The sequence below is a fragment of the Somniosus microcephalus genome, chromosome 24 (assembly GCF_052327205.1).
Source record: "Somniosus microcephalus isolate GS21.2 chromosome 24, FLI_Smic_1.0, whole genome shotgun sequence".
In the NCBI taxonomy this organism is placed as follows: domain Eukaryota; kingdom Metazoa; phylum Chordata; class Chondrichthyes; order Squaliformes; family Somniosidae; genus Somniosus; species Somniosus microcephalus.
Genome location: NC_141010.1, coordinates 7,194,846 through 7,208,195, shown reverse-complemented (window position 1 = coordinate 7,208,195; position 13,350 = coordinate 7,194,846). Strand labels below are relative to the sequence as shown.

Here is a 13,350-nt window from a genome sequence, read left to right as displayed (position 1 = left end):
TGCCATTCAAATAATAATCTGCCTTCTTGTTTTTGCCACCAAAGTGAATAACCTCACATTTATCCACATTATAGTGCATTTGCCATGTTTCTGCCCAATCACCCAACCTGTCCAAATCGTACTGGAGTTTCACGACATCCTCCTCACAGCATACCCTCCCACCCAGCTTTGTGTCGTCTGCAAATTTGGAGATATTACATCCAATTCCCTCGTCCAGATCATTAATATATATAGAATAATAGAATGGACACGGTCAAGGGCCATGTCAACCATGGTAGAGGGGAATCCTCGGTTGAGGAGAAAGGAAGACATGTCGGAAGCACTAGTATGGAAGGTGGCATCGTCAGAGCAGATGCGGCGGAGACGGAGAAACTGGGTGAATGGAATAGAGTCCTTACAGGAAATGGGGTGGGAGGAAGTGTAGTCCAGGTAGCTGTTGGAGTCAGTGGGCTTATAGTGAATATTTGAGTAATTCCAGCATGTTCTGTTTTTATTTCACAGAAGAACGAACTGATTGCATGGTATCAGTTTTGCTTTTATACAATAGTTTTCCCATCATCGAGCCGCCTTAAAGCACTTCACGAACAATGAGTCACTTTTTGAAATAGTTCTGTAAACATCCACTCTGCACCACCATTGGCCCAGAAACAGAAATGAGATAAATTAGTCAATCTGATTTTAGGGACTAATGTCATGTAGTTTGGGGGAATTGAACATAAATTGGTGCGTACAATTACCCCACACTGTATGCTATTCTCTGCCACACCCTCATAGACGAGGAGTGAGCAAGGGCAGAATCACCTACCAAGGTGTCAGCTGTGGCTCAGTGGGTAGCACTCTTGAGACTCAAGTCCCACTCCAGAGACTCGAGCACATAATCCAGGCAGACACTCCAGTGCAGTACTGAGGGAGTGCTGCATTGTCAGAGGTGCCATCTTTCAGATGAGACGTTAAACCGAGGCCCCGTCTGCCCTCTCAGGTGGACTAAAGATCCTATGTCATTTTTCAAAGATGAGCAGGGTAGTTATCCCTGGTGTCCTGACCAATATTTATCCTTCAACCAACATCACTAAAACAGATTAGCTGGTCATTTATCACATTGCTATCTATGTGCAATTGGCTGCCATGTTTCCTACATTGCAACACTTCAAAAGTACTTAATTGGCTGTAAAGCACTTGGGACATCCTGAAGTTGTCAAAGACGCTATATAATGCAAGTCTTTCTATCTTGCTGTTGGCTTCTCCATGTCTCTCATTGATTAGGTTATTCCCGCAGTTTCAACTTCAACATAATGAAGAACTTTAGATTTATGTAGAAGAAAACTTTGGTGACTTTGAAAGATCAGTGAGATTGTTGGAACAGCTCCATCTTTAATTGTGTGGCAGCAAAGACCTCCATTCCCAATCCCACTGCCAATGGCCAAGAAAAAAAAATCTACAATATTCAAAGAGCCAACACTCTCTGCAGCGGTTGAAGATGGCGGCTCACCACCACCTTCTCAAAGGCAGCGAGGGATGGGCAATAAATGCCGGCCTTGCCAGCGACGACCACATCCCAAGAATGAATTAAAAAAATTGAGGTTCCAGACCATGAAATAAGCCTGGCTTGTTTTAGCTTTTCACTTTGTTAGCGACACCCACATCCAGAGAATACGTTTTAAAAAAAGGTGCAGGGCACTCTCCTGCTTTCCTGGTCAACAATCCTCCATCGCCCAAAGAAAGTTTTACGGTCGCTCTGTGTGCGTAAATTAACAGCTACATTTCCTTACATAACAGTATCTGCACTTCAATAGTAATGTATCCATTGTTAAGTGCTTTGGGATGTCGAGCTATATGAAGTCAAGCTCTTTCCGTCTACTTTGTGCATTTTAAGGACCTGGATCACGTCCCACCTCAATGTTTAATGCAGCAAAAACTCTTCATAAATCGAAGACAACTCCCACAACACTTGCTTCTTCTATCTGAATCCTTTGGGAAGGCGACGCTGATTTGAAATGATCCAGTGGAATGCTCAGTTTCTAAATCATTCTCGGGTGCATTCGCTGCTCTCCCCAATGGAGGGGTTAAATTAGTATCCAATTCAGTTGCAAATGATTTTCTCCCACCCCCCCTATGCTCTGCCCTTTCCACTAACTCTCAATAGGGTAAAGATATACTTCAGCACAGTTGCTCAATTGGCTATTAGAATCAAAGAATAGTACAGGAGGTGGCTATTCAGCCCATCGAGTCTGCGCCAATGGAAGGTTCTGCAAATTTTCCCGACCACACCCCCCCTTTAAAAGGCTATTGAGTAAAACTCCACAATCCTACATTATAAGCCCTAGACCATTTTTCCTCCTTTCCACATCAGGAAATGGCAGATATGTTGAATAATGACTTTGCAGCAGTATTTACAGTAGAAGAGGATAGCATGCCAGAAATCCCAAGGAAATTCCTAGGACCAGATGGCTTCTATCCTAGGGTTTTAAAGAAAGTAAGTGAGCACATTGTTAAATTATAGTAAGGGCATCTGCAAAGTTCTGTCAATTGAGGAAACGTCCCTTTAGATTGGAAAATTGCACGTCACTCCGCTATTTAAGAATGGCGAGAGAAGGAAACCAGGGAATTATAGACCAGTTAGCCTAACATCTGTGGTCAGGAAATTGCTAAGAGTCTATAATTAAGGATAGGGTGACTGAACACCTCACAAAATGTTCAGTTGATCAGAGAGCCAGCATGGATTTGTGAAAGGTAGGTTATGCCTGACAAACCCGATTGAATTTTTTGAGGTGGTGACTAAAGTAGTGGGACGGGGGAATGTCTATGGATGTTATTTAGATGGTCTTCCAGAAGGCATTTTATAAAGTCCCACATAAGAGACTGTTAACTAAGGTAGAAGCCCATAGAACTCTCGGCAAATTATTGACCTGGTTAGAAAATTGGCTGAGCGGCAGGAGATGGGCAGTAGGGCTAATGGGTAGGTGCTCAAATTGGCAGAAGGTGACTAGTGGTGGCCTGCAGGGATCTATTCATTATTTATTAACGACTTATGACATAGAAAGTCATATACAGGTAGACTATCCTTTATCCGAAAACCTCAGGACCAGCCGTGTTTCGGTTTTCGGAGAATTTCGGAAGGTGGGTCGGCGGGGGGTCGTGCGCACAACCACCCCCCCCCCCCTCCGACTTAGTCGGGGTTGGCGGGGGGTCGTGCGCACGACTTACGCTGACGCTTAGCGTAAGTCGGCGGGGTGGGGGGTCGTGCGCACGACTTACGCTGAACGAGAAAACCTTTGGGTTTTAGAGGGTTTCGGTTTTCGGAAGTTCGGATAAAGGGTAGTCTACCTGTATCCAAATTTACCGATGACAAAGAGGGGCGGCATTGCCGGCAGTGTAGATGGAAGCATAAAATTACAAAGGGATATCGACAGATTAAGTGAATGGGCAAAACTGTGGCAAATGGATTTCATTGTAGGCAAATGTGAGGTCATCCACTTGTGACCTAAAAAGGATCGAACAGGGTACCTTCTAAATGGTGAAAGGCTAAAAACAGTGGAGGTCTAAAGAGACTTGGGGGCCAAGTCCATGGATCATTAAAATGTCATGAACAGGTACAGAAAATAATCAAAAAGGTTGGCCTTTATGTCTAGAGAACTAGACTAGAAGGGGGTAGAAGTTATGCTGCAGCGATACAAACCCTGGTGAGACCACACCTGGAGCAGTTCTGGGCACCACACCTTAGGAAGGATATATTGGCCTTGGAGGGAGTGCAGCGTAGGTTTACCAGAATGATACACGGACTCTAAGGGATAAGAGGAGAGATTACACAAATTAGGGTTGTATTCCCTAGAATTTAGGTTAAGGGGTGGTCTAATTAAAGTTTTCAAGATATTAAGGGGAACAGCTAGGGTAGATAGAGAAACTATTCCCGTTGGTTGGGGAGTCTGGGACTAGGGGACAGTCTAAAAATTAGAGCCAGACCTTTCAGGAGTGAAATTAGGAAACACCAAATGGCTTCCTTCTGTGAATCCATAGACATACAGATACATGCCAAGAGTATATTTTACTACTTAGTGTGGTATGAATGTATGGTGTGCTGCACATACCTGGGAATGACTAGGGTTAGATCACTGTGGATCCAGTACTGGTCCTGCAATGGATCACAGCACTGGGGAAACCTGGTCTAAGCATTCCAAGCAGAGCCGTACCTGGTTACAGACAAACCTTGGTACTGCTGCCCTCAAAGAGAGAAGGTGGAGGAATAAAAACAAGAGACGTGGCTAGCACGGGACAGCGTGCGGAAAGCAATCCCAGGCGTACTAATCCTCTTTTCTTTCCCCCCCCCCCCCCCTACTTGCGTATATGTTACCGCATCAAACCAATGGTCCCAGCACCGCCCTCCCCCCCCCACCCCAAAGTGCATCACTCCTGGACTGGAAACCCGGTTTCATTAAAGAAACACAAGGACACGCATTTAACCATTTTATTCACAGCGACCACGTTGGACTAAATCAAAGAGTTCTTACACAATTGGAGTTGGAAAAAAAAAATAATCCCATTGGAATACTTGGTGGTGGCAGAGACGCCAGACCCACACACTGCAATAATTTACTCTTCCCCAGTCGTCTTCCAGATTCTCCCTCGGGAATTTACATGGCAAACAGGATCAGGAAGGCAACCATCAGACAGAAGAGACCCATGGCCTCGGACAGAGCGAATCCCAGGATTGCGTAGGAGAAAAGCTGCTGTTTCAGGGAAGGGTTCCTGTAGAATAGACGAGAAAAGAAATCACACATTTGAAAACCTATTTAGCTTTCTCTGGCTACATTAGTAACCGTTCGCAAACTCAGTGAGCATATTGGGCCTGGGGGAGGCCACTCGTTCCAGGCTGGGTCCGTTCCGTACTGTCGGGAGGCGGAGCTCTGACATGGTATGGCGCAGCTGCACTAAGTCATAAAACACTCGCACCCTCACTACACAGTATGGGTAACCTCAGCATGTCTGAAACAGGCTCTCCCCTCTTACCCACCCCGATACATTTGGTCAACGCTGGTGAATTCAGTGCTTCCTCCGCCAGTTCAAGCACCTAGCACCAGGAGTGAGCGCACCCAGGCAATGTTCCCTTGAATTTTTTTAATTTTTTTTTATTGGGCCGCGCAGCCCCTCAAATGGGCTGTACTGACTATTGAAAATTGCACGCATGCATGTTTTTTTCCCCTTTAAAAGCTGGAGGAGCCGGCTGCGTGGGTCCTCCAGAGCGCTGTGCGGCCACGCAGCTTAATGGGAACATTGCTCCCAGGTACAGTTAGCTACCCCAACTCTGCCCAACCTTGGGCTTCATTCCCCAGCCAAGGGGGCAGGCAGCTAACAGAGTTATGGTACCAGTGAGACCTTTCCACTCCAACCACCCTGAATGACCAGCTTAGGCCACCGGGAACTCAGCTGTTGCCCAAGGTCCTCCTCACAACCAAAGGAATTTTAATCCCATCGATATGGACTGGAGTTGAGCCAAGAGGTGAAAGGCTGGTGTGCCATCCAGGGGCCAGTGAAATAGACTCAGCCTGCAGATGAAAAGAGGCAGATTAAGGCACGAGTGTCAGGTGAAAGCAATGCCCACCGTTACTCTCCAAGGGCCAACCTCAATCACACACACACAATCTTAAACATTCACTCCCTCCACCACTGGCACACCGTGGCTGCAGTGTGTACCGTCTACAAGATGCACTGCAGCAACTCGCCAAGGCTTCTTCGGCAGCAACTCCCAAACCTGCAACCTCTTCCACCTAGAAGGACAAGGGCAGCAGGCGCATGGGAACACCACCACCTCCAAGTCACACACCATCCTGAGTTGGAAATATATTGGTTGTTCCTTCTTTGTCACCGGATCAAAATCCTGGAACTCCCTCCCAAACAGCATTGTGGGAGCACTTTCACCGCACGGACTCCAGCGGTTCAAGGCGGCAGCTCACCATCACCCTCGAGGGCAATTAGGGATGGGCAATAAATGGCACTCTTACCAGCGATGCCCACATCCCATGAATGAATAAAACTATTTTTAAAAAACCATGCGGTGTGGGAGGGCCTGGATCGGATTCCGCTCTCACTCCTTTCCCCGCTCCTCCAAAACCAGGAACATACCCAGTTGTTTGGGGGGCGGGGGAAATGTCTGGCCTTTTGATGTTCATGAACAAGAGCAATGCATCATTTTACCAGATTGTTCCAATGGGAACAGAGGCAAGTAAACAGATGGGATCCTGTTCAAATCAGGACCGCCCCCCACCCCGCCAGAGTTCTCCCAAATTGTAGATTTAATTCTCTTTTCAATAAATGTTGGGACCAACTGAACATTCCATTTAAGCCACAGGGCTGATCCGACAAGGGTGGCTGGTCTCCAAGCTCATCCCACACACACACACCTGGGCAGCTGCACTAATGTAATGGAGTTTCCCATCCCGATGGGGTTCCGCCATTACAGAACTGCCCAAGAACTAACTGGAGGCTTCAAAAGGTCCCCAATATATAAATTTAAGGAATGCATTGAAGGGGAAGCCAGATAAGTACACGAGGGAGAAAGGGAATAGAAGGATATGCTGACACGGTGAGATGAATAAAATCATAGAAACTCCCAGCACAGGAGGAGGCCATTCGGCCCTGTGCTGGCTCTGAAGGAGCCTTCGTGCTCAGTTCCACACCCCCGCTCGTTGTCCGTAACCCGGTCAGTTCCTCATCCTCAAGAACCTGTCTGACTCAATTATTGATGGAATCTGTTTCCACCACTTTTCAGGTCGAGCGTTCCAGATCCTGACAACTCTCCGAGTGGAAAAAATTCTCATCCCCCTCTAGATCTTTTGTCAATGATTTTAAATCTATGACCTCTGGTTATTGACCCACTTGCCAGAGGGAATAGCTTTGCTCAATCTACTCAAAACCCCTCATCTTGAAAACCTCAATAGGGTGGGAGGAGGCTCGTGTGGAGCATAAACACCGGCACGGACCAATTGGGCCGAATGGCCTGATTCTGTGCTGTAAAATTCTCTAATTTGGTGGAACAAAACCAGATACAAAGGCAAAAACCCACGACCAGATTCACAAGGCGCGTTACCTGGCGTAGCCGATAATCAAGCTGCCAAATACCGTCCCAATACCAGCACCAGAGCCGGCCACTCCCACAGTAGCAGCGCCAGCACCGATGAACTTAGCAGCAGTGTCGATGTCCCTGGAGGCGACGCTGGTCTGGAGGTCCCGCCGTACAGTCTGCACCAGTGCATTCCTTGGCGCAGGGAGGAGCTGTGCCTAAACAGAGCGAGAGAGGGGTTAAAGGGCCACTGCGGCTTCCAAAATATAAAACGAACCCTTTCAGGTCTTCTTCCATGCCGAGGGCTTGTTCCCAAATCCCACCACTGGAAGCAGGCTGCAAGCCAGAGAGACACCATCTCTGCATTGCTAGCTGATCTCTGAGGAGAGATTGGATAGATTAGGCTTGTATTCGCTAGAGTTTAGAAGAATGAGAGGGGAGCCCATTGAAACTTATAAAATTCTAACAGGACTAGACACAGGATGTTCCCGATGGCTGGGGAGTCCAGAACCAGGGGTCACAGTCTAAGGATAAGGGGTAAGCAATTTAGGACTGAGATGAGGAGGAATTTCTCCACCCAGAGAGTGGTGAACCTGTGGAATTCTCTACCACAGAAGGCAGTTGAGGCCAATTCATTAAATATACTCAAGAAAGAGTTAGATATATTTCTTAAGGCTAAAGGGATCAAGGGATATGGGGAGAAAGCAGGGACAGGGTACTGAATTTGGATGATCAGCCATGATCTCATTAAATGGTGGAGCAGGCTCGAGGGGTCGAATGGCCTACTCCTATCTTCTATATTTCTATCTCAGAAGGGGAGTTGCAGCTCGGTATTCCTGGGCTTGGGAGAAGTTTTTGGGGGGGGGGGGGGTGGAAAAAAGAGGTGGTCAGAGTTCCTGCTCCTGAGCACAATCTAGTGACCCCTTCTGGAAAGTCCACATTAAGCAAAGTTGGATTAGGTGAGCAGGCAAAAGATGGGTTTCAACACAGGCAAGTGTGAAGTCATCCATTTTGAACCCATAAAAAAGGATAGATCAGAGTTGTTTTTTTATAAATGGTGAAAAGGTAGAAAAAGTGGAGGTCCAAAGAGATTGCTGGGCCCATGTACAAAGACCACTAAAATGTAGTAGTCAGGTACAAATACTTAACCAAAAAGGCTAATGGAATGTTAGCCTTCATCATAACTATAGAGTTATAAACAAAGAACAGGAGTCGGCCACTTGGCCCCTCGAGCCTGCTCCGCCATTCAATAAGATCATGGCTGAGCTTCAACCTCAACTCCACTTTGCTGCCCGATCCCCATATCCCTTAATTCCCAAAAATCTATTGATCGGTCTTGAATATACTCAACGACTGAGCATCCACAGCTCTCTAGGGTAGAGAATTCCAAAGATTCACAGCCTTTTGAGTGAAGAAATTTCCCCTCATCTCATTCCTAAATGGCCGACCTCTTATTGGAGACTGTGATAAGGGGAGGAAGTCTTGCTACAGCTCTACAAAGCCCCGGCTAGACCACATCTGGAGCACCGTGTACCGTTCTGGGCACCGCACCGTAGAAAGGATTTATTGGCCTTGGAAGGAGTGCAGCGCAGATTCACCAGAATGTTACCAGGGCTTCCAAGGGTTAGATTATGAGGAGAGATTACAGAAACTAGGCTTGTATTCCCTGGGATACAGTAGGTTAAGGGGTGATTTGGTTTTTAAGGATATTGAAAGGAATCGATATAGAGTAGAGAGAGAAACTCCACTGCTGGGAGCATGTAGGACAAGGGGAGATAACCTTAAAATCAGAGCCAGGCCATCCAGGAGAGAAGTTAGGAAACACTTCTTCACACAAAGGGTGGTAGGAGTGTGGAACTCTCTCCCACAAAGAGCAGTAGGTGCCGGGGCTCAATTAATAATTTTAAATCGGAGATCAATAGGTTTTTGCCAGCCAAGGGTATTAAGGGATATGGAACCAAGGCAGGTGGATGGAGTTAGGATACAGATCAGCCATGATCTCATTGAATGGTGGAACAGGCTCGAGGGGCCGAATGGACTCCTCCTGTACCTATGCACATCTTATGAGGCACCCAAAGAAAACAGTCAGATGCTCATTGTCTGGGCTCACCTGGGTAAAGTATTAAGAGGGCGGTGGGCACCCACGGAACTGTATCCTAGCACAAGACAGCTACTGGGGGCGGCAGGAAGAGAATGAGTGGAGGGGGAAAGTGAAAGTAGTGTGAAACAGGAGGCCATTCAGCCCTTCAAGCCTGTTCCGCCATTCAATTAGATCATGGCTGATCTACACCTCAACTCCATATCTCTCAATACCCTTACCCAACAAAAATCTAGCTCTCAGTCTTGAAAATTTCTACTGACCCCCCCCCCCCCCCCCCCCCCAGCATCCATAGCCTGTTGAGTTCCAGATCTCTCTGTGGAAAAAGTGCTTCCTGTATCTATTCCTTATTGAATCCTTTCATCATTTTAAACACCTTGCTTAGATCACCCCACAACCTTCTAGACTCAAGGGAAAAGAAGCCACGTTTATGCAGCCTGTCCGATTAATTTAACCCTTTAAGCCCTGGCATAATTCTGGTGAATCTGAGGTGTACTTGCTGCTAAGGAACAAACAATTAAAGTGGGATACAATCAGAAGGAGCAGAGAAGAGTTCTTTTTGGGGGGGGGGGGGGGGGGGTGTGTGGGGGGGGGGGGGGGGGGGTGTGGAGAGAGGAAAAGCACTTGCCACTCATATTGGCATCCAGAAGCAACGTCAACACCACTGGCCCAAACTGCCCTGTGCGCTGATGAAGTGCGACTTTCTTCCCAGAGTTTGACTTGCAGTTAGCTCACTCAGTGAGGGTCTTTGCCCTGCCCGTGAGGAGACATTTGGCCAGTTCACCGAGCGGCCGGGAGGCACGCAGCTCTCCGCCGATCCTGCCATTCAATGACTCGATTGACAAGGAGGGGGAGAGGGAGAGCCACAGGAGATTTCAAAAAGTTCTTACTTGTTCGTTTTGGATCTCCGGCCTGCTGAAGACCGAGGCCGACATCGGCCGAAGGAATGTCTTCGAAGTGCTGCGAACCTGGAAGGCAAATCAGAAGCATTACCAACAGTGCCCAACAGCCCATGCCGTACCCCCGCCTTGCCCAACAGTCCATGCCCTGCGCCGCACACCCACCCATGGCCCCACGCGCACCCATGGCCCCACGCCCGCCCAACAGTCCATGCCCCGCCCAACAGCCCATGGCCCACGCCACCCAACAGGCCACTGATTTTTAGAAAGTACTCTGCACATGTCCACAGCTTTATCACAGGACACCCATTCATCCTTTTGAAAACGTCAATTATATTGGAAACCGGTTCATCGCTTGCAGTTAGTCTAATTAACTCCGGATTATCATTAGGCCTCTCAAATCTCTAAGCAGTACATGCAATACTAGAAGAGAGACAGTACTGAGGGGAGACTGTGCAATATAGACATACCGCTAATATTTATAACAAGTTCATCAAGGTATATTTTCCCCTTAAGCTGTGCATAAAGACAATGACACAGTAACATACAATTATGTTCAAGGAAAGCACTGCAAAATGAAGAGTTTCATATCTTCAAACAAAATGAACAGATCAGAGTCAAGGGCAGAGAGTCAGATAGTCCTTCCTTTAAACACTCACCACAGCAGGACAGGAGACAAACTTAGCACAAGAATACATCATGGTTATACCTTGCAGAAAGAAGGGGAAAAAAAATCAATTTACATTCTATTTAGACCACTTCAAACAAGAACACAAACCTAACCTGCACAATACCTGGTTAGAACTAGTTACTGCAAATCTCTAATTACAAAGATTAGCCCAACATAGCTTCTTGTACAGTGGTTTGAACTACAAACTGCAGGCAGTGATCAGGAGCTTGATATCTTGTCAAGCTTAGAGATAATAAAACAGGACATTTTAACCCATAGTTATCCAAGAGCCCATGAACAGCAAGTCTGTAAAATCAAGAAATGAACCCCAGTATCATTGAGGACATGCACAACCAGTACAGCTTACTACACGACTAGAGTTTATTAATGGAGCCTAAATGCTTAAGCACCTCCACAATGTATTACAGGCCAGAATGACCCTTGCTGCAGTCTGGAGGTCAAGGCACCACACTGAAGCAAATAAATGAAAGAAACACAAAACACACAATCATTTTAAAGAGTTTAAGAGCAACAATGCTGCACTAAAGCTACAGAGCAGTAAAAGAGCAATCCATAGGCTTCAGAAACCCTTGCACCTTGTACAATTTCACAAAGACTCAAATACTAATCGACAGAGGTCAATGTTCAGGAAGTCCATCGCCCAGCAAAAGGCCGGTAGGAAAATTGCACTAAACACAACCTTCAATTGCAACGGATTTAAACCCAGTGCAATAAATCAGGAGCAGTCACTCATTTGCAGAAGCTCCAATTCTATGCAGAGGTCAACCCATTATTCCAATGGTACAAAAAAATCTTAATGCACAAAGATTATATTTGAAGCGCAAAAACAGTTCAAGCAAAACCAAAATACTTAATATTAAATTTGCTATTTAATTTTCCATTAACATATACACTAAAATTTCTATTTGGAAAGGGCAAAAACAATGAGGTTGAAGGAGGAATTCTCGCTGCAACCCAACTGCTGGAATTGGAGGTCAAACCCCGGCTCCAGCCGAGTGTCTCCGGCAGCGGCCCAGAGGCCGAGGCCGCCCCAGGCTGAAGGGGCCTGAACCCGGCCAATTCCCGACTCGAGCGCCAGGCTCTGAGGCCTAAGGCGGGGTTGTCGGCCAGGGGGGCCCGCGGTGGGATTGTGACACCGAGTCGGGTCGGGGAGGAGGCCGGGGCGCCGGCTATTACCCGCGGGCCGCTGTCTGCGCTCTCGCTCTCCTCAGGCTGACTCTTCCCCCCGCAATGGCGGCACCGGCTCTCCACTCACCCTCTCCTTCCAGTCACCTCCAGCCACCCCCGCCGCCGATTGGTCGCCCCGCGACTGAGGTCCCGCCCCGCCGTCGTTGATTGGTCAGCCTGTCTCGACTGGCACGTCCACCGACCAATGGCAGCGCTGCCGACGAGCATGGCGCCGCAGGCCAAGAGGGAACGCAGGTGCGCTGATACCGCGGTGGCCCCCTGCTGGTGGGAGGACCGGTGCAGCTGCCATGTCCCCCACTACCTTTCAGCATTCTGCCTGCACTGTCAAGGTGACCTCAGAACAAATTCACTGAGGTACAGGCAATAGTTCTTATTTTATAATCACACACAGGTTTTCAAGGTATTAAGGGGACAGATAGAGTAGATAGAGAGAAACTATTTCCATTGGTTGGGGATTCTAGGGGGCATTACACAGAAACAGCCCATTTGGCCCAACCAGCCCATGCCAGCATTTATGCTCCACTCGAGCCTCCTCCCGTCTTTCCTCATCTAAATCTATCAGCAGAACCCTCTATTCCCTCATATGCTTATCTAACCTCCCCTTAAATGCATCTATACTATTCGCTTCAACCACTCCCTGTGGCAGCGAGTTCCACATTCTCACCACTCTCTGGGTAAATAAGTTTCTTCTGAATTCCCTATTGGATTTCTTGGTGACTATCTTATATTGATGGACTCTAGTTATGCTCTTCCCCACAAGTGGAAACATTCTCTCTGTATCCACTCTATCAAAACCTTTCATGATTTTAAAGACCCCTCAGCTTTCACTTTTCAAGAGAAAAGAGACCCAGCCTGTTCATCATTTCCTGATATGTATACCCTCGCATTTCTGGTATCATCCTTGTAAATCTTCTCTGCACCTTCTCCAGTGCCTCTATATCCTTTTTATAATATGGCGACCAGAATTGTACGCAGTACTCCAAGTGTGGTCTAACCAAGGTTCGATACAAGTTTAGCATAACTTGCGTACTTTTCAATTCTATCCCTCTAGAAATAAACCCTAGTGCTTGGTTTGCGTTTGTATGGCCTTGCTAATCTGTGTCGATACTTATAGTGATTTGTGTATTTGTACCAAGTAATATGCAACCTCCCTATTTTTCTTACCAAAATGTAATACCTCACATTTATCTGTGTTGAACTTCATTTGCCAATTATATGCCCATTTTGCAAGTTTATTAATGTCTTCTTGTAATTTGTTGCAGTCCTCCTCAGTGTTAGCTATGCCCCCCAATTTGGTGTCATCCGCAAATTTAGAAATTATGTTTTTGATTCCAAAGTCTAAATCGTTAATATAAATTGTGAACAACAGTGGTCCCAGCACAGATCCTTGTGGAACACCACTTCCCACGTTCTGCCACTC

The 13,350-nt window shown here is 47.0% G+C and overlaps 1 protein-coding gene across 2 annotated transcripts; it reads right to left on the bottom strand.

Annotated features, from left to right (window-relative positions):
• Positions 1 to 4,448: 4,448 nt before the first annotated feature.
• LOC147101012 (ATP synthase F(0) complex subunit C3, mitochondrial-like) lies at positions 4,449 to 12,018 on the bottom strand. Of its 2 annotated transcripts, none has more exons than XM_085966173.1 (5): positions 11,998 to 12,018; positions 10,711 to 10,760; positions 10,043 to 10,120; positions 7,082 to 7,272; positions 4,449 to 4,743 (listed from the first exon to the last, which is right to left on the bottom strand). In XM_085966173.1, exons 2-5 carry the CDS (start codon positions 10,750 to 10,752, stop codon positions 4,629 to 4,631), a joined length of 426 nt encoding a protein of 141 aa, XP_085822299.1. In that variant the 5' UTR covers positions 10,753 to 10,760; positions 11,998 to 12,018; the 3' UTR covers positions 4,449 to 4,628. The 2 variants fall into 2 exon arrangements, with proteins under 2 accessions (XP_085822299.1, XP_085822298.1); XM_085966172.1 differs by lacking the exon at positions 11,998 to 12,018 and adding an exon at positions 11,919 to 11,992.
• Positions 12,019 to 13,350: the final 1,332 nt, after the last annotated feature.